Raw genomic sequence first — 20918 nt, forward strand, 5'->3', positions numbered from 1 at the left:
CCCTTAGTGATTCACTTTCAGGAAATAGAATACAAAAGAAGTAATGAGATGTCATTTTAAATTTAGGTTATAAGAAGACTATGGCTTCTATCTTGTGTGTGCTCTCTCACTCTCTTTCCCTTGACTCACTGGTCTGGGTAGAAGCCCGCTTCCATAGTAAGAGGGAGGCTTGAGAGGGAAGACCCCTACCATGTCATGAGGATAATAGAGTAGCCGAAGGAAATCCTCCCATGGTGAGCAACTGAGCTTGGAAATTGAAATTCTGAGGCTTGTCATCAGCTACTTGATCGAGTTTAGAAGCATAACTTCCTCCAGTTCAGCCTTGAAATAATTGCAGCCCTGGCTGACAGCTTGACTGCAACCTCATGACAGACTAGATCTGAACCACCCACTTAAGCTATTCCCACATTCTCCAATCACAGAAACTATGAAACAGTTAACTACAACAATGTATATAGTTTCAGACTGCTAAATTTCAGGTAATTTGTTACACAGCAATAGATAATGAATACATATAGTTTTGTTAACTATTGCTAAATCTTCTATATAAGGGCTATACCATTTTTCTGTCCCATGAGTAACATATGAGAATTCCAGGTTCCCATGACTTTACTAACGCTGTGTATTTCCAAACTAAGAATACTTTTGTTTTAACAAGGTAATAGATGAGAAATAGTATCTTACTGTGGCTTTAATTTTTATTTCTTTCATTATAGGAGAGGACTCCTCTCCACCTTCTTTTTTAATTAAATATTAAAATAAGGACAGCTTCCCATCATGCTTAGGATAAAAAGCTAACATTTTCACAATTTCTACATGGCTCTGCACAATTTGATCCCTTCCCATATCAATTTCCACTGGTATCACTGCTTTAGGATTCTAAATCAATCATTACTATACCCTTAGTGCATAACACAGTGAGTGACTACAGTGTCTTATGCACAAGACATGCAATAAAGATCGATGTAACTATGGAAGTTTAAATTGGAGTGCTATTGGTTGTCCATTTCTTACCATCTTCTTTGTCTTAACCAAATGTTAGGCCTTTTTTGTCCCCTCATACTCCTAAATTTTGGCTTGCCCCCAAGTTTAAACATACACTAAAGGGTAACGATATGCGGAACATCCTCCTTCAGCAGCTTATTCTCAGAATCCAAAGACCCTAGAAACATTTCCTGTTAAAGTACCCTGGTTTTGCCACTTGCACACCTCCACCTCTTCAAAGTTCCTGCTAATCCTTCTTACACCACCCTATTAAAGAAAAGCCTTTTTCTGTTTGATTTTGTGAGGTGCTTGCAGATTTCTGAGATTGATACATTCTCCCTATTGCAATAATCTTTCTGATAAAATCTCTTCATATCTAAATCCAGACATGTTTTTATTTGACATGGGAAACAAAACTGCTAATGTAAAATTGCGGCTCATTTAATTACACACAAGCCAGAAATCATGGCTCTTGTGAAATCTATGATGATTCAAAATTGTATCTATTTATGTACAGGAAACATCAGTTTGTTAGTATGCCTTTTTTTTTAAGTAAAAAAGCTTGATGTAAGGTAAAGCATATGATAACAAGTGTTTCGTTGGGTATTTTTTTTTTTTTTTATCAAGTGATTTTTTTTTTCCCCCTGAAGTCTAACCTCACTCTCATCCTCTCTTTTCTTTTCTTCTGTTGTTTTAGCCTCCTCCTTCTCGGTCTCAGTCTCCCTCTGAGTCTCCCGTGTTGTGTCCGGTTTCCCACTTCTGTTCCTGTGCTTCCATTTTTAACGCTTAAGCTTCCCATCTCTCTGTCTCCACAAGCTTCTCCTTTGCCCCCATTATTCTTTTCTCCTAGTCTCTGATTCTCATCTCCTCTTCCCTCTCACTTTATTTTCTTCAGTCGGCCTCTGCAACTTGTTACTGCAGTAGTAGTAGTTTCCCCTAGAGAATTCCATATAATCGTTTTTAGCGTAAAGTTCATTATTTCTGTGTGTCCTCTTTCTCAGCTCCTCAGTGAACTCTTCCATCACTCTGGCCCCTTTCCCACAGTGGAATCTCCATTCCACGTTTTCACCCCTCTCAGCAAGTAGAATCTCCCGGTAGAGGGCTGTGCCATTTACAAACACTTTTAGGTAAAGTCTCCAATGAGGATATTTTACTGTTCCAAATTCTTCCTCTTCCACCAAGCTTTCTAATAGAGGACATTCACTCAAACGTCTTACCCAGTCCTCCTATAAAATCTCTCTGCAAAATTTTGCATGTTACTCGTTTGTATAATTCTCCTTTATGTCATCTTTTCCCCCTCCCCTCTCTGCCGCGGTGGTACAGCCCAGCCTCCGAATAAACCGAATTCCTCTGCTTGTACGGAACTGGCCGGCCTCTCGAGATGGCGGCTCCCACTGAGACACAGCGCTTAGGAGCGGCCATATTGCCTCCTGAACAAAGCCGCCCAGGGTGCGGAGTGGGCAAAGCTGCCCGGTACCGAACAGCGCAGGCCCGGGAGACCAGTGCTTTGCTCACCCAGACAGGAAGCGGGAGAGTTCGCCGCTATGGATGTGACAGCTGTCCCGGGTTAAGCCGTGACGGGCGTTTCTAGATCTGATAACGGAACTGCAGGTCAGAAGGCGGACATGTGTGGTGATGAGTGAGTCTTTTGGATTGGTAATGGGACAGGAGGGGTCCGTGAGTGTCAGTGATTGGAGAATGATGAAGTCACTGGTGGGGAAGATGTGTAGGATTAGGGTTGGGCTTATTTGGGAGTCAGGGATGGGGTGAGCTATGAGGTTAGTAATTGGATAACGGTGTGTCAGTGACGGGGTTGTCTGTGGGATCAGAAATGGTGTGTAGGGGGACTGACTGGTGATGGTTGGGTCAGGGATTTAGGGGACTCTGAGGAATCAGTGATTGGTGACGGAGGCTGCGGACTAAATGATGAGGGCATCCATGTGGCAGTCAGTGATGTGGTGGGCATGGGGCAGATCTGTGGGGGTGTGTGATTGCTAGGTCCGAGGATTCAGAGATTTGGAGGGAGCAGTAACGGGATCAGGGCGTCTTGATGATCAGCCCTACTTTTTTTTACATACATTAAAATTTCCACAGGTCATAGGCAACTTTAAAGGTCAAATCTCTTCTCAACCATTATGCCCTTAGTCTGGTGCCCCGCATAAAAATGATCATTTTGAAACAAGACCAAACAAATCAAAAAAGATAGGATTATTATGAAAAGTGTGATTTTTGTCCTACCTCCTTTTAAGTTTATTGAAATCATTTTATATTTTATTCAAGAAACGTTTATTGAACACCTGTTGGGTGCCCAGAGATAAGTATGACTATTTCCCCTGGTTGTTTCCTTCCAGATCTATTTTGACAAAGCCTGGAATACCCCATATAAAACAGTCTATCATGGGAGCACCCACTTCCAATGAACCAGTTAAGTCTTACCTACCTGACTCCTTCTGGGACTGAGAAGGATTTCCCAGGTATGTACCTTCTTACATTAGGGTATATTCCGTTGTATCAGTGGTTCCAACATACCACCATTTTTATATGCAGACAACCATACTGTTGAAATCAGCAATAAAAATTTAAACGAAAAACATCTTAAAATTGAAATTTTGGTCGATGAATATTGATTGGCAGGAAAGTCTGCTGAGTTGAAGGAAAATATGAGAGCTCTTGGGAGATTATTAGAATTCAGCTGCTGATTCCTTTCTGAGGAATAAGGGAATACATTCCTCTGTTTTTCATTTGGTCATTAGCCATTCTTATTGCTGGGGAACTTCTTTGTGTGTGTGTGTGTGTGTGTGTGTGTGTGCGTGTGTGCGTGTGTGCGTGTGTGTGTATATGTATTGCCTTATGAAAACATTAGAGTGGAATTGCTAGTTCATAGTGGGGAAAATAAGTTGTTAATAAATCAACAGGAAACATATGTTCACATCTATACAATTAAAAAACCTTGTCCAAGTTCTGTATAATCATAGTATGTAGTCACAAGAGGACTTCCTTCACATGATACGTGCTGATCTTTCTATAAAGACCGAACAGTCTTCTCCCACAGGTTGGCCTAACATCTACCTGACTTCTGTGGTAGCTGTTTCTAGACTGGTGAATGTGGAAGCTGCAGTCTACATCTGATCTGTGAAAACGTCCTTCTGATACCAATTTTGCTTTTTCAGGAATATATCTTTTTAGAAGAGAGCAGAAAATGATGAAGTCCCAGGTGAGTTGCTTTAATTTTTAATTTCTTAAATTTCTTTTTTTTGCTTCTTCATACAATCAAATGGGAAAATGAAGATAGCTAAAATTTGGATTGGGGAAAGACAGCCAAAATAAAGATCCAGACCTAGAAAGAGTTGCTAGGTAATATATAGATAACCTGGCCTGAAACCACTTTAAAAAACTGATGTACCAATTTTTTTAATCTTTCTTGCTGACATCATCAGTTACATGATTTGCAGACCTCAGAAGAGAAAGCAAATACATTTCCCATGGGAAGAAATTATTTCTTGCCATATAAGACTAAGATTTCCTTTTTTGGTCTTTCTCTAGGTGGTGGAGTGTGCAGTGTTCTCACCAACACTTCTGTGGTAAATGCAGTAATAAATTTCTTGTAGCTGTATCACAGAGTGATTTCTTTTAGAGGGAAGTTATAATGTCATGGTCAAACTCCTTAACTTTATCCTTTAGAGCTGGAGTCATCAAACTATTGCCTAAATTCAGTTCTCCACCTGTTTTTGTAAATAAAGTTTTATTGGCAGCACAGCCATGCCATTTGTTTACATATTGTCTATAGCTTTTTTTTTGTACTACAATGGCACCATATGGCCTGCAATGCTGAAAATATATACTTTAGTGAAAAAGTTTGTTGACCTCTTCTTTAGAGGACCAGATTGATTATAGAGGTTTCCTATTGGCCAGCTTTCTCTACCGATAAAGTCTAGATAATATAGGATGGATACATTTTGAATGGTCTTCCAAAATATATATTTCTTTTAAAAAGCAGTTCTTAAAATATAATTGTCTGGCAGAGCTTTGGAGAGCAAGGGTCACTGATGCTCTGCACCCTTTACTATGGTTTCAGAGTTTGTAGGATTACTGTCTAACTTGGGGCTAGTTCCTTCTCTATGTTTCTGTTTTTAACAGTCTGTTATTTTTTCTCCCTGCCAATATTCACTATATATACGGTATGAAAATATTCAACTATAGAAAAAGATAAAAATTTAAACACTGAGGGACCTTTTAACTTAAACTCCTCTCCTCCTGAGATTATCAGTGTTAACCATTTGTTTCTAACCTTGTGATGGAGCGTACATGTGTAATAGTACCAGTGCCAAGGAATGTCTCTTACTTTCTTGTTCCTTTTTTGGGGAAAAATAATGTTGTAGTAAACATTCTGTTTTACAACTTGATTTTTAACTTTAATGTCCAGTATAAAAATTTTTGTATACATTTGGAATATCTTCCTGTGCCGGTATATAGAATTCTCCTTTACTATTTTAGCAGATCCATAATATATCCTCGTGGACTGGAATTGTTTCTTCATCTGTAAAATGGAGATTGTAATCCTCATAGGATTGTTGTAAAAATTGAGTAAAAACCATGCTTAGAACTGTAACTGGGGATGTTTTGTTTTATATTTAAGTATTAGCTATTATTATTATATCATCATTATTATTGTCAAATCTTGGAATCGGTTTTTGCATTAGGAGTTCTTATGTATATTTTACAGTGGAGCTTAACAAATGAATTCTATTGTGAAAAGACAGGTTTTTTCCTTTTGGGGTCTCAGTAGCTTTAGAGCTGTGCTGTCCAATACAGAGCCACCAGCCTCATGTGGTTATTGAGCTCTTGAAATTGGCTAGTCTGAATTGAAGTGTGCTTTGAGTATAAAGTACATAGTGGGTTTTGAAGATATAATTGCAGAAATTCATTAATAATTTTTAAAGATTGATTACATGTTGGAATGATATTTTGAATATACTGGGATAAATATATATTATTGAAAATAATTTTTTGAATGTTGCTACTAGAAAATTTAAAATTACTTATCTGGTTGGCTTTATATTTCTGTTAGAGCTGCTTTAAAGATGAAAATGGCTTTTTTTTTTTTTTTTTTTCGGTATGCGGGCCTCTCACTGTTGTGGCCTCTCCCGTTGTGGAGCACAGGCTCCGGACGTGCAGGATCAGTGGCCATGGCTCGTGGGCCCAGCCGCTCAGTGGCATGTGGGATCTTCCCGGACCGGGGCACGAACCCGTGTCCCCTGCATCGGCAGGCAGACTCTCAACCACTGCGCCACCAGGGAAGCCCCCAAATGGATTTTTTATTGGCCCAATAAATCCAACTATCATGGCTAATTAACTTGCTTGTTAGCTCAGGAAGAAAGATTTATATTTTTTCCATACAGTCCAGAAGTGAAGTCATCATTTACACACATATCTATCCTTTTTTTCTCCCTCTTAATACCTACTCCCTTCCATTTCCTCCATCTCTTCCATTCTTCCAGTCACTCAAGCTGTAAAAATTGCTTGTAGCAGATTGGAAAGTACAATTTTCCACTGATTATGCACTATTTTACTCAAAATTAACAAAATTTATACATATTAGTATATTAAAGCATTCTAGTGTCATCGATAAAGCAAAATTAGAATGTCAGCGTTACATTTATTAATTTTCTTATCAGAATGGTTTCCCTCTACATTCTACATTTGTTATCTTCCTCATGTTACTGTTCTTTAGATCACAAGAATATTATTGACAGTGCACAAAACTGTTCTTAACTAAGCATGAAATTTATTTTATTCTCTATAATTTTCATTCATTCCTTTTAGGCAAACATTTCTTGAGTATTCAATATTTGTCACAGGTGCTGGCTGGCTGTGGAATATATCAAGAGTTACACATGGTTCTTTCTTGGGAAGAATGCAGAGAAAAATGGGGTGAACAGATGTGGAAACTAACGTTAACACATAAAAGCTCTATAATAGACATGGGAGCAAGGAACTTTTATAGTCGATAAGGGGGAGCAGCCAGCTTTACAAATAAGTCAAGGATAAGAGTCTTAAAAGATTATTAAACTCTGGATCATGATGGAAGTAGGATGAGGATAGGAAACAGCATTTGAAAAAGTAGAAAAGGCTGAGAATTTGAGGAAAACTAAAGCGGAGGGTGTCTCATGGCAAGTTTGTCTGAAGGTGGCATTAAGGTAATAAAATATAAAAGGTCTCGTTTACAGATCAAGGAAGGCATTGTGGAGTACAGTGGTCAAGAACCCAGCTACTGAGTCAGGACACCCGCTTTTAAATCTGACAGTTAATCAGTCATATATTCAGTGTAACCTCTGGCAAGAAGTGACTTAACCACTGTAATCCTCAATTCTCTCATATGTAAAGTGGGAAAACTAAAGGGATTGTTATGGGAACAAACTGAATGCTTGGAAGCTTGATGGTGTGAATATGAGACTTGATGTGGGGTGAGGGAAACCTTAACATTGAGATGATTGAGATGAGACTAATTATATATGCAAGGATGGACCCAAAGGAGTCTTTTAAGCAGGGGAATGTTGATATTTATTTATTTTTTCATTCTGAAAGCAATATTTGATAATAATGGAATAATTAGGGAAAAACCCTCAAGAGTAGTTTAAAATAATACAAATCACTCATATTCCACTATTAGGTGACAACTATTATGTACATACATAATGGTGGCATAATTAAAACAATCAGTTTACCCTCCAGAAACACCTCTGGCTCTGCAGTTACCCAAGTCCTTTATTTCAGTGTCATGTCAATAGTTGTTATAGTTTTCTCATGAATGTTTCCTGCATATTTCTTAAGTGTGTTTTTCAATATTTCTGTTATAATTGATGTATTTCATTATATTCCTAGCTATTGCATATATATAGGAGAACTGTTAGATTTAGAAGAAGCTAAGATTTCTTTCCTATGAAATGAGGGGATTGGATTAGAATCCAAGAACTCTGACATTCTCTGATTATCTAAATGTGGCTTTTTTCTTTTTTATATGTTAAACTTTAAAAATCCTTCTCTATAATTATTAATAAAGGGCTTCCCTGGTGGCGCAATGGTTAAGAACCTGCCTGCCAATGCAGGGGACACGGGTTTGAGCCCTGGTCAGGGATGATCCCACATGCCGCAGAGCACCTAAGCCCATGTGCCACAACTACTGAGCCTGCGCCCTAGAGCCTGCGAGCCACAACTGCTGAGCCCATATGCCACAACTACTGAAGTCTGTGACCCCTAGAGCCCATGCTCCACAACAAGAGAAGCCACCGCAATGAGGAGCCCACGCACTGCAAGGAAGAGCAGCCCCTGCTCCCAGTAACTAGAGAAAGCCTGCGTGCAGCAACAAAGACCCAACGCAGCCAAAAATAAATAAATTAATAAGTTAATTTAAAAATATTATTAATAAAAATCTTCCCGGCCAGGTTTTGTTTTGTTGTTATATAATTTGGGGGTATTTTTAGAGTTTAAATTTTTACTCCATCCAGAATATATTTTTTTCTCTTTTCCAAGACATAAGATATCATTGTATTAGTTATAATTGATGTATTTTATTATGGCATCTAGAGCTGCCCTAACAGAATACCACACACTGTGTGGGTTAAACAACAGAAATTTTTTGTGTCACAGTTCTGGAGACTAGAAGTCAAAACTTAGGGTATCAGCAAGGTTGGTTCCTTCTGAGGGCTGTGAGGGAAGGATCTGTTCCAAGTCTCTCTCTTCAGCTTGTAGATAACTATCTTCTCCTCATGTCTCTTCATACTATCTTCCCTCTGTGTGTGTGTGTCTGTCTGTTCAGATTTCTCCTTTTGATATGGACCTCAGTCATAATGAATTAGGGTCCCCCCTAATAACCTCATATAACTAATTACATCTGCAGTAACCCTTTTTCCAAATAAGGTCACATTCTGAGGTACTAGGGGTTAGGACTTCAACTTATGAATTTTCAGGGTATACAATTCAGCCTCTAACATATGGCTTCAACATTATTCTTTTCCTGTTAACTGTCCAGTTGTTTCAGTACTATTCATTGAATAATACATCTTCCTCTCAGCTGTGTGTTTTTTTTAATACTAAACTAAAATCTTTATGTAATGCTAGTTCTTTTCTAATTTATTAGTGCACAGAGATACATTTTCATAGTTATATTCAGTGTGTACATATTAACTTATGCTGTTTTTTCATTTATTCTTTCATGTAAATATTTCCACATGTTGAAAGAGCTGTATATTATTCCATCAAATTTAAATAATTGTTTCCTTATTATTAGATACTTGAATTGTTTTCCAAAATTCCTCTCAGCTGCTTTAATGCTGCCTTTATCACTTAACTAAATTACCATTTGTATTAGGCATTTTATTATTTACTTCTTCTGTTTTCCCGTACTGTCTGGGTCTTCCTGCTAAAGGCAGGATTTTACATTGGTTCTCCCAAATACTCTGATACAAAACTAGATGTAGGTATAGTTTTGCATACTATAAGATATATAGATGATAAGAATGATCACTTTAGATTGAACAGGAATATACTGTTACAGGGGTTAGTATCATTCAAGGATGTGGCTGTGGATTTCACCCAGGAGGAGTGGCAGCAACTGGACCCTGCTCAGAAGACCCTGTACAGGGATGTGATGCTGGAGAACTACAGCCACCTGGTCTCAGTGGGTAAGGATGACTTCCCTGTATAACTCAGACTTGTCCAATCAAGTGCCTTTCCTTATCAGTCTCTGTGGCTAGGTGGTTCCTGACATATATAATGACTTTTATGATATTCGTACCTTCCCCGATGGAGGTCATTACTTTGCTGAGGACCAAATGTACTACTTCATTGTAGACCTCCACTGCACCTTCTCTTTTGCCTTCTGTGCAGTCTATCCCAGTTCCTCTGTGATTTCCATTTAATAGGGCATCCAGGTTCCAAACCAGATGTCATCTCCAAGTTGGAACAAGGAGAAGATCCATGGATCATAAAGAGAGACATACCAAATTGGATCTATCCATATGAAGATCAGGCAGATGGGCGACAAGGGAAGTGAAATATCAGGTTTTTTTTAGTTGATTGATGCCTGAGGCTTATGTTTTTCTCCTTAGTGAATTCTCTTATTCTTTATTCCTGTGCTGAGAATTTAGTAGGCATTCAACAAATAATCAATTAAATAACTGTGAACCTTTATAGAGGATAGCTATTTTTTATTGATTGTATATGTATATATTATGTATTAAATATATATTTGTTTAATATATTTAATATATATTTAATGCATTTTATGAAAAGGCTTAATAGGCAATAGAAGGCAAATTCCTTCTGAGAACACAGGTTGCATTACAGAATTAAATGTCAGATACTGCTACTGTTTTATTTAAAAGTTCAGAGAAAATTAGAGTCTAAAGAAATGAAACAGAATTTGAAAAGGCATTTTTCATAGCATGCAGCTGTAGCTGCTTTGAAAGATATATTGAGTATTGATGATGCTGAGAGAGGGAGGTGAAGACAAACTGTTGATGGGGGGTGGGCGTGAAGAGTATATGAATGAAACCTTGAAGTTAGGGAAATATGGCTTTTCTGGGAGAACTTTGCTAGTTTTATTTGATAATGTATAGAAGGAATTTATGGGGAACTGTGGAATTCAAGCTTGGATTTTTGGTGTGAATCTGATACTGAATCTACAGCAAGATTTTGGGTTTTTCTGTTTGTATTAGTCGTTAATTAGGAAAGTAGACTGAGGAGAGTTAAAGTATTTTGAGTACAGAAGAGACCTTGTTTCTTTGGCTAGTGGTGGCAGGATAATACTAGTCAAGTATATATATCAAATTATAAAATAGATGCATTTGAAAGGTGAAAAGCATTTCCCTTCAGAAAGCAGGAGAAATGGGAAGACTCTAGAAGAGTAATCTAAGATTAGAGTGATAATAACTCAGATAGTTTTCTATCTCTTTCAGGTATAGTTTTTCCATAAATATTTCGCTTTAACATCCTTGTCTAACCATTTCCCTCATCATACTATTTGCTGTCTTATGAAATGGCCTGTCTCCATCACTGTTTTGAGTTCATCACCTTCATTGGATCAGTCATTTTTTATACTTCTCTGCATTCTGTTAATTATTCTTTATGACTGTTTGATTTTATCTTTCTTTCCTTTAGACAGGAAAAGTAACCTTGACAACACCCAATCATGTATTTTGGGGTCTGTTTCCTTCCATAATAAGATACTGAAAGGAGTCACAAAGGATGGTTCATTTTACTCCATTTTAAAAGTCTGTCAAGGTGATGGCCACCTGCAGAGATGTCAGAAAAACAGACTTTTCAGGCAAGTAACAGTCATCAACAACCAAACAATGACTGTGGAGTCAGACCACAAATATAATGCATTGGGGAAAATATTTCAAGAATGCATAGTGTCAGATACTTCAAGACAAAGACCCCATAACTGTGATGCATTTAAAAATAACTTGAAATCTAGTATTGACCTACCTAGTTGTAATAAGAGCAATTCAGGAAAAAACCCTGATGAGAGTTTTGGATTTGGAAAATCATCCATCCATGGTGTGTCCAATCCTGATCTTGAGAAAATTCATAATCGAGTAATTCCCTGTGATGATAATGAGTGTGGAAACATTTTCAGCAAGAAACAATCCCTTATTCAGTATCAGAATGTTGAAACTAAGGAGAAAACCTGTGTATGTATTACATGTGGAAAAGCCTTTGCTAAGAAGTCGCAGCTCATTGTACATCAACGAATTCATACTGGGAAGAAACCATACAATTGTGGTGCATGTGGGAAAGCCTTCAGTGAGAAGTTTCACCTCATTGTACATCAAAGAATTCATACTGGGGAGAAACCTTATGAATGTTCTGAATGTGGAAAAGCCTTCTCTCAAAAATCATCCCTCATTATACATCAAAGAGTTCATACTGGGGAAAAACCATATGAATGTAGTGACTGTGGGAAAGCCTTCTCCCAGAAATCACCCCTTATTATACATCAGAGAATTCACACTGGAGAGAAACCTTATGAATGTAGAGAGTGTGGTAAGGCCTTCTCCCAGAAGTCACAGCTGATTATACATCATAGAGCTCATACTGGAGAGAAGCCCTATGAGTGTACTGAATGTGGGAAAGCCTTCTGTGAGAAGTCTCACCTCATCATACATAAAAGGATTCACACTGGGGAGAAACCCTACAAATGTGCTCAATGTGAGGAAGCCTTCAGCAGGAAGACAGAACTCATTACACACCAGTTAATTCATACTGGGGAGAAACCTTATGAATGTACTGCATGTGGGAAGACCTTCTCCCGGAAGTCACAGCTCATTATACATCAGAGAACGCATACTGGAGAAAAGCCCTATAAATGCAGTGAATGTGGAAAAGCCTTCTGTCAGAAATCACATCTCATTGGACATCAGAGGATTCACACAGGAGAAAAACCTTACGTTTGTAATGAATGTGGGAAAGCCTTCTCCCAAAAGTCTCACCTCCCAGGGCATCAGCGGATTCATACAGGAGAGAAACCTTATATATGTGCTGAATGTGGAAAGGCATTTTCTCAGAAGTCAGACCTTGTTTTACATCAGAGAATTCATACTGGGGAAAGACCTTATCGGTGTGCTGTATGTGGGAAAGCCTTCATCCAGAAATCACAACTCACTGTACATCAGAGAATTCACAGCAGTGGTAAAATCATAATGAACTAAAAACACAGACAAGCTTTCAGTATTAGCTCAAGCCTTAATAAACAACAGAAACCTGATTAACTTGATAAATTTGTGGATAACATCTTTATAGAGAAAATTTTACAAGAGAATTCGTGTCTGTAGTGTGGTGATACCTAGCTCAGCAAAGATGGTGGGAAATAATTACATAAATGAAGGACATTTCACCATGGCATGTAAAGCTTTTAAAGTCATGAACTGAATGGTCAGTAGAACAAATTATGTATATAGAATATTGTCAAATTACATATTCCTTATTATACCATAACAATAAACATATTGTGAAATTGCTAATATTAGCTTGCCATTATTTTGGCCATGTACAGTAATTCCCTATAAAGGACGTGAAGAAAACTTGAGTTAAAAAAATCAATTCCTAGAAACTTTATTATTAAGGAGGGGCTTGGGAGTTCCCTGATGGTAGGACTTGGCGCTTTCACTGCTGTGGCCCAGGTTCAATTCCTGGTCAGGGAACTAAGATCCTGCAAGTTGTGCAGAGCAGCCAAAAAAAGAAAAAGGGGGGGCTTAACATGATCCCTAAATATACATGTAAAATTCTTATACAAAGATGGAAAGATAGGTTGATCAGATTCAGTAAAGGTGATAATTATACATTTTCCCATCTCAAGCATATAAGTTGATCTGTATCTCTGGAAGGACCCTGGACCTTGAAATTGATGCTTCTTGACCAAGTCTCCTCTTTACTCTCCCTTACTGGGAATTTGGTATAGTGGAAAGACTTTGGTACTGAACCAGATGGTTTGGGTTTTAATCCTGGCTCAACTACTCAAAAGATCGTGTGACTTCAGGCAAGCCTACTTTACCCATCTGAATATTTTTTCTTATTGGTAAATAAGTGTACAGTGTAGAGCACATTTTCAGTTAATATTAGTTCTTTTCATCTTTCTATTGTCCTATAACAATTCTAAGACTAATATGACACATCTGAACTTGCTATGCAGTCCAGATGCTCTGCTTTTGTACCCCATTCCTATGACTGTTTGATTTAACTGTCTTTGACCATGGTAGTCTTGATTCTTGGCATGTTAAAGTGAGATTTTATTATACTTTTATTATTTTTTACATACATTTATATAAGCCATTGTGTTTGCACATAAAGACCCTGTCTAATGTCACTTTAGTTCCTTTATGACCCCTGTCCTGCAGCTGCAACTGTTCTCCCTGGAACTGAGGACACTTACAAAGAAAAACTCTTGGGGTAAGAATTCATGCCTGCCATAGATTTGAGATCTTAATACCTCTAAAATATCTCCTGCCCTCCTTCCTGTGGTCCCACATATTCCTGCATGAGCAACTTAACATGAGGACTCCTGCTGGAGCTGCTCTGCAGGAGAGCATACCTGGCAAGGATGAGGGTGTCTATATGGTCAAACATGGTTTACCCATGTTCACATTGTTCTTCCCTTAGTTCCTACTTGATTCCTTCACATTTCATGCCCACCTTATCCCCTTCCTTCATGGCTGAACTATCTATTATGAAACTGGGTGAGAATCTCTGCAGGGGAGAGGACGTACCTGATGGAGAGGGATGTGGGAACCTGTGTGGGCAAATTTCTGGTCTCATTATTAACACTGAGTTGAGGGCACTGTCATCAGATATAACTGGCCATTCAGATCTGGGATAGAAGGCTTAAGAGTACACCTCATGGGTTGAGCTACTCTGAGGGTTCCTCATGGAAGATGTCCTATCCGGCTCTTATGGAGACATGAGGACAAGGGATCATACTGGGAATATAGAGAAATTTAGTGAAGAGGGGGTTTTATATAGTGACAGGTATGGACCTTATATAGGTTTCACAAAGATGTACAGTTCCCACCTCATAGACTTCCCATTTGATCCTTCCACTGTTACAGCTCCCATGCAGCCTCATTGATCTGATAATGAGTTTCTATAAAAATCTCATTTCAGATTTAGCACCTCCTGGTTTAACATTTCACAAGCTTTTTCTCCCCAGCTTTTTACTAGAGGAGCTAGCCAGTGCAATGAGGCAAGAAAAAGAAGGAATAGGCATATTCAGATTCTAAACATACTTAAAAGTTATTGAAAAGATTTGAATACAACTAAATTAAAAAGAAAAAAGCCAATTCTGCAATATCTATTCCAGAAAAGAAGGAAGGATCCTTGACATATTTTATGAGGCTACCATTATTCCTGATGCTAAAGCCAGACAGAGACATTACAAGAAAAATAAAATTAGTGACCAGTATTTCTCCTGAACATAGCCACAACCATCCTTAACAAACTATTTGCAAATCAAGTCTAGAAATATTTTGAAAAAAAAAGTACATCATGGCTAAATAGAGTTTAATTCAAGAATGCAAGTTTGGTCCAATGTACAAAAAAAATTGGTATAATTCGACATAGCAATAGCCTAAAAAGAATAACTATATGGTCATTTCTATAGATGGGGGAAAATTATTTGACAAAAATTCCACATCGATTTACAATAAAAACTCAGTAACTAGGAATAAAGGGCAGCTTTCTCAAATTGTTGAAGGACATCTATAGAACATCTAAAGTTAGCATATTTAATGGTGAAAGACTAAATGTGTGCCCCAAGATTGGGAAATGTTAAAGATGTCTGTTCTTCTCTTCCTAGTGAATATTGTACTGGTGATATTAGCCAGTGCAGAAGGGAAAACAAAATAAGGTGGAGGGTGGGGTGGAGTGGGGGGGGGGGTGGAGCATACAGTCAGGAAAGGAAAATAAAATTGTCTTTCTTTGCAGATAACATGGTCTTCTACACAGAAGATTTCAAAGACTACAAAAAAATCTACTAGACCTGATAAATGGGTTTCACAAAATATCTGAAAAAGTGAGGAGGTATACTGTATTTACATATGGAAAGATTCAATATTGACTGTTAAGATATCAGTTTTCCCCAAATTGATCTATATATTTATTTCAATCACCCACAAAAAAATCTCAGCAGACATTTGTGTAGAATTCAACAATCTGATTCAAAAATGTGCATGGAAATGCAAAAGACCTAGAATAAACAAGACCTCTTTGGAAAGAAAGAAGAAGACTCATATTACCTGATTTCAAGGCTTATTATAAAGCTAGAGTAATTGAGTATATAGTATTGGCATAAGGATAGACAGGTCAATGGAACAGTATAGTCTAGAAGTCAAACCACACACGAATAACAGACTTTTAACAGCTGTCAAGGTAACTCAATGGACAGAAGGTAGTCTTCAACAGACAATGCTGGAACATTTGGAAGTTCATATGCAAACACAAAACAATACAAAAACCTCTTGATTCCTAGATCATACTCATACTATATATAAAAATCAACGTGAAAAAGGTCATGAGCATAAATGTAAATGTGGAAACTATAAAGTTCTAGAAGAAAACAGAAAGTAATTGTGACTTTCATTATGCAAAGATTTTTCAAAGACAAAACCCCCACAAAACATGACATTAAAAGCTGATAGAGTTCATTATAATAACATCTATTCTTCTAAATACAGTGTTAAGAAAATGCCTAGTTATAATACCCCAGTCATTAAGTTTAGACCACCTTCAGTGGACTTGGAAAGGGATCAGAACATACTGTTTTAAATTGCGAGTCTGTACTGTTCCATTCATACTTTTCATAAAATCCTTAATATTTTGCTAGTATTTCATCTTACACTGAAAATAATGTTTCCCAACCACGTTAGCAGAATTATTAAATTATTTTGCTTATAGTATGCTTAAACAAACTTCAAATTTTCAACACCAGTATTACTAAAACAGTAAAAACAACAGATGAACAAAGTCTATTCTTATGTTGATTACTCAGCTTTAATTTTTTCCATTTCAATGGCTATAAAAATTCAACCAAGTTAAAAATAGTTACATTAATAAGCTAAAAATGCCAACAGGATAAGTATTCAAGGAGATATAGTCAGAAGATCTGTGAAAACTCAACTTCCCCTTCTTTTATATATATATCTTTATTGGAATATAATTGCTTTACGGTGTTGTGTTAGTTTCTGCTGTACAACAAAGTGAATCAGCTATATGTATACATATATCCCCATATCCCCTCCCTCTTGAGCTTCCCTCCCACCCTCCCTATCTCACTCCTCTAGGTTGTCACAAAGCATCAAGCTGATCTCCCTGTGCTATGCAGCAGCTTCCCACTAGTCATCCATTTTACATTTGGTAGTGTATATATGTCAATGCTACTCTCTCGCTTTGTCCCAGCTTCCCTTTCCTTCCCTGTGTCCTCAAGTCCATTCTCTACATCTGTGTCTTTTTTCCTGCCCTGCCACTAGGTTAATCAGTACCGGTTTTTGTTTGTTTGTTTTTTGTTTTTTAGATTCCATATATGTGTGCCAGCATACGGTATTTGTTTTTCTCTTTCTGACTTACTTCACTCTGTATGACAGACTGTAAGTCCATCCACCTCATTACAAATAACTCAGTTTCATTCTGTTTTATGGCTGAGTAATATTCTATTGTATATATGTACCACATCTTCATCCATTCATTTTTCGATGTACATTTAGGTTGCTTCCATGTCCTGGCTATTGTAAATAGTGCTGCAATGAACATTGTGGTACATGTCTCTTTTTGAATTATGGTTTTCTCTGGGTATATGCCCAGTAGTGGGATCATATGGTAGTTCTATTTTTAGTTTTTTAAGGAACCTCCATACTGTTCTCCATGGTGGCTGTATCAATTTACATTCCCACCAACAGTGCAGGAGGGTTCCCTTTTCTCCACATCCTCTCCAACATTTATTGTTTCTAGATTTCTTGATGTTGGCCATTCTGACCAGTGTGAGCTGATACCTCATCGTGGTTTTGATTTTCATTTCTCTAATGATTAGTGATGTTGAGCATCTTTTCATGTGTTTGTTGGCAATCTGTATGTCTACTTTGGAGAAGTGTCTATTTAGGTCTTCCACCCATTTTTGGATTGGGTTCGTTGTTTTTTTGATATTGAGCTGCATGAGCTTGTATATTTTGGAGATTAATCCTTTGTCAGTTGCTTCATTTGCAAATATTTTCTCCCATTCTGAGGGTTGTCTTTTTGTCTTGTTTATGGTTTCCTTTGCTGTGCAAAAGCTTAAGATCCCACATGCCTCATGGCCAAAAAACCAAAAAAAAAAACAGAAGCAATATTGTAACAAATTCAATAAAAGACTTTAAAATTGGCCCACATCAAAAAAAAATCTTAAAAAAAATGATCAATGTGAGGAAGTATGTCAAGGATTCATCTGCAAAGATGACTTAGAAAGAGAATTTTATGGGTAGAAAGAAGGGGAAGTTAAGGATTCTACATTTTAATGGCTTGTGGTCTAACTGGACTACAAAGGTTTTGATACATTTCTGCAATAGGGAAATACTGTATTTCTGACTTGGTGAGGAGACTGAAAATTTACAAAATTCTCTAGGAAATCATTGTTACTGTCCACGAGCTAGTTTTGCAAATCTGGAGCTGTGGGGGATCTCAGGTAATCCTTGAGATGGTTATCTGGGGTCATCTCCAGTCTCCTAATGGAATGAACTTCTTTCTCACCACCAGGAGCTTCATCATCTTGTTGGTAATAGGCAGCACACCCATCATGGCCTATCTCTTTACCAGTGCATGCTATTGTCATCACACCCTCCTCTCAGAATCTCTTCACCAGACCGAATAAGAGAGCATCTTTATAGAAAGGCTGAGATCAATATTTTAAAGCCAGAAAGCTGCTTTGAAAGTCAGCACACACTTTCCATCGTCAAAAGAAAACAAACAAACAAAAGCTGTCTTTAATTCCTTTCCTTTATACCTAAAAGAAAATCAAGATACCAAAAATAAAGCAAAACAAAAACAAAGAGTAACTTAGTTTCCATTCATCAGAAATTATAATTCAAACCCAGATATTCTGATGCCAGAGTCTACACTCTTGACCACTGTGTTATGCTGCCCCTCTTGCCTCATTCTCCATTGTAGACTGTTTTTGTTTTTTTCTTGTTTTTTTTTGTGGTACACGGGCCTCTCACTGTTGTGGCCTCTCCCGTTGCGGAGCACAGGCTCTGGACGCGCAGGCTCAGCGGCCATGGCTCACGGGCCCAGCTGCTCCGCGGCATGTGGGATCTTCCCAGACCGGGGCACGAACCCATGTCCCCTGCATCGGCAGGCGGATTCTCAACCACTGCGCCACCAGGGAAGCCCCTGTAGACTGTTTTTTGAACCAGTTCATGATATGTGATGCCTGCACAAAGGTGCTCCTACTATTTATTTATTTATTTATTTTTAAGTGGTTCTTGTTTACGTGTTTAATCTTTTTTTTTTGAAACAAACCATACTAATTTATTATTAAAATTCTTTGAAAGATTTAGAATCTCTGGTTTTGAAAACTTGTACAGCATTGCAAAGCAAATCTCCACAAACTTAGATACAGGAATTAAAGTTTGTTACAGTCAACAAAAAAGAACATTATTCTCACATGAAGCTTGGATAACTAGCTACTAACAAGGCAGACAATTTTAAAATCATTTTCCCTTGTAATTGAATATATTATAATATAATATATAAACAAGTGTTCTGAACTGTATATAAATCTTGAAAACATTTTTCGTTTTTTAATATGACCTCTGCAAGTTACAGAAAATGTTTGAGAAAACAATAAAATGCCATTTTGTATATTTACATTGAAAATTAAATTCAGACTTACATGATGTGTATAAAAAGTTAAATCTTTTCTAAAAAATTGTTCTATTAAGAATCATTGGCTCTAGATGATTTATTCCAATGTTGTCAGTCCATAAAATACTATTAATAGCTCCAGTAACAGTTGCATCAACAGAAAAATTCTTCTTAAAATGCTCCTTCTATTTAGCCAAGATTTATTATTGAAAATAAAAACTCCTTTAAAAATCACCATTTTAATTAATTTAAAGATTTAATCTTAATTCTTAAGTTTTGGTGTTCAGAGAGGACCTCTCCTAGGTCCTGGAAATGAGATAGCTTATTGATAAACATAGATATCAAGTTGGATTTTTAAAAGAGCTCAGAGAATCTGTATCTGAAGAATATTGGGGAAGCCATTGATACTACACATTTAGTGAACTCCCTAACCTCTGGCCCTCTAAGATTGAAGCATCTAGAAATATAGTCCCTTAGGAGGCGTGTCCTGATTGATGATACTCTCTCTTTGTTGCAGGTGGTACCACAGACACTGGCTCCAGATTTTGTTGAGATGATCAAGAGGAAATCTAATCTAATGCCTCATATTGCTTTGGGATTCCTTATCTAAGGAGATCCTTGGAGAGCTCCCAGGTATAGCTGTCTGAAGAGTGTCACATCATCCACAATCATACCTGCCAGAGGTAGGTCAAGCCAATCTTTGGAGGAGCCATGTGGTCATATAATGGCAAAACATGACCATGAACATATTGTAAGGCTCTTATACTATATATGAAGTTGTATGTTACTTGCAGGTAGATTGGGATAAGCTAAAGTTATATAGTACAAGTGCTAAATAAACCACTAAAACAACAACACAATTATAGCTAATAATCCAAAACAGGTTTAAAAGGAATCCAAACAAACATTCAATTGATCCAACAGAAGGCAGAAAAAGGAAAAAGAAAAGGACAGATAGGACAAATAGAAAATAAAATGAAGATGATAGACTTAATCTAACAATGTAAATTATCACATTACATATAAGTCCAAACACAGGAAGAGGTTGTCGTATTGGCTAAAACAGCATAGCCCAACTATATACTGCCTACAAAGAGCATGCTTTAAATATAAAGACACAAATAGGCTATTTTTTTTCCTGTACAAATGTTTGTTTTAAAATTTTTATTTTATATTGGACTATAGTTGATTTACAATGTTGTGTTAGTTTCAGGTGTACAGCAAAGTGATTCTTTTATACATATACATATATCTATCCTTTTTCAAATTCTTTTCCCCTTTAGGTTATTACAGAATATTGAGCAGAGTTTCCTGTGCTATACAGTAGGTTCTTGTTGGTTATCTATTTTAAATATAGTAGTGTATATATGTTAATCCCAAACTCCCAATTTATTCCTCGCCCCCCCATCTTTCCCTTTTGGTAACCATAGATTTCTTTTCTAAGCCTGTGAGTCTCTTTTTGTTTTGTAAATAAGTTCGTTTGTATCTTTTTTTAGATTCTACATATAAGTGATATCATACGTTATTTGCCTTTCTTTGTCTGACATACTTCA

General features: G+C 37.2%; 1 protein-coding gene and 1 long non-coding RNA gene across 2 annotated transcripts; both read left to right on the forward strand.

The window, feature by feature from the left end:
- The first annotated feature begins 3356 nt into the window (after positions 1–3356).
- Positions 3357–13575, forward strand: LOC131755193 (zinc finger protein 300). Its single transcript, XM_059061521.2, has 5 exons — positions 3357–3458; positions 4155–4198; positions 9539–9665; positions 9906–10032; positions 11147–13575. The coding sequence occupies exons 1-5, from the start codon at positions 3401–3403 to the stop codon at positions 12693–12695; spliced, it is 1905 nt and encodes a 634-aa protein (XP_058917504.1). The 5' UTR covers positions 3357–3400; the 3' UTR covers positions 12696–13575.
- Positions 13576–13772: 197 nt separating this feature from the next.
- Positions 13773–20042, forward strand: LOC136794070 (uncharacterized). Its single transcript, XR_010840301.1, has 3 exons — positions 13773–13932; positions 15463–15550; positions 19883–20042. It is a non-coding gene; the product is annotated as an uncharacterized lncRNA (long non-coding RNA).
- The last annotated feature ends 876 nt before the right edge of the window (positions 20043–20918 follow it).

This window comes from Kogia breviceps, chromosome 4 (genome assembly GCF_026419965.1).
Source record: "Kogia breviceps isolate mKogBre1 chromosome 4, mKogBre1 haplotype 1, whole genome shotgun sequence".
Lineage (NCBI taxonomy): Eukaryota > Metazoa > Chordata > Mammalia > Artiodactyla > Physeteridae > Kogia > Kogia breviceps.

Excerpts from the sequence above, each read along its gene's own strand:
- LOC131755193 (XM_059061521.2), top strand. The coding sequence starts at position 3,401 with ATGAACCAGTTAAGTCTTACCTACCTGACTCCTTCTGGGACTGAGAAG. Across the intron at positions 9,666-9,905 it reads CAGCCACCTGGTCTCAGTGG|GGCATCCAGGTTCCAAACCA; the intron begins GTAAGGATGACT and ends TCCATTTAATAG. Across the intron at positions 10,033-11,146 it reads GCAGATGGGCGACAAGGGAA|GAAAAGTAACCTTGACAACA; the intron begins GTGAAATATCAG and ends TCCTTTAGACAG.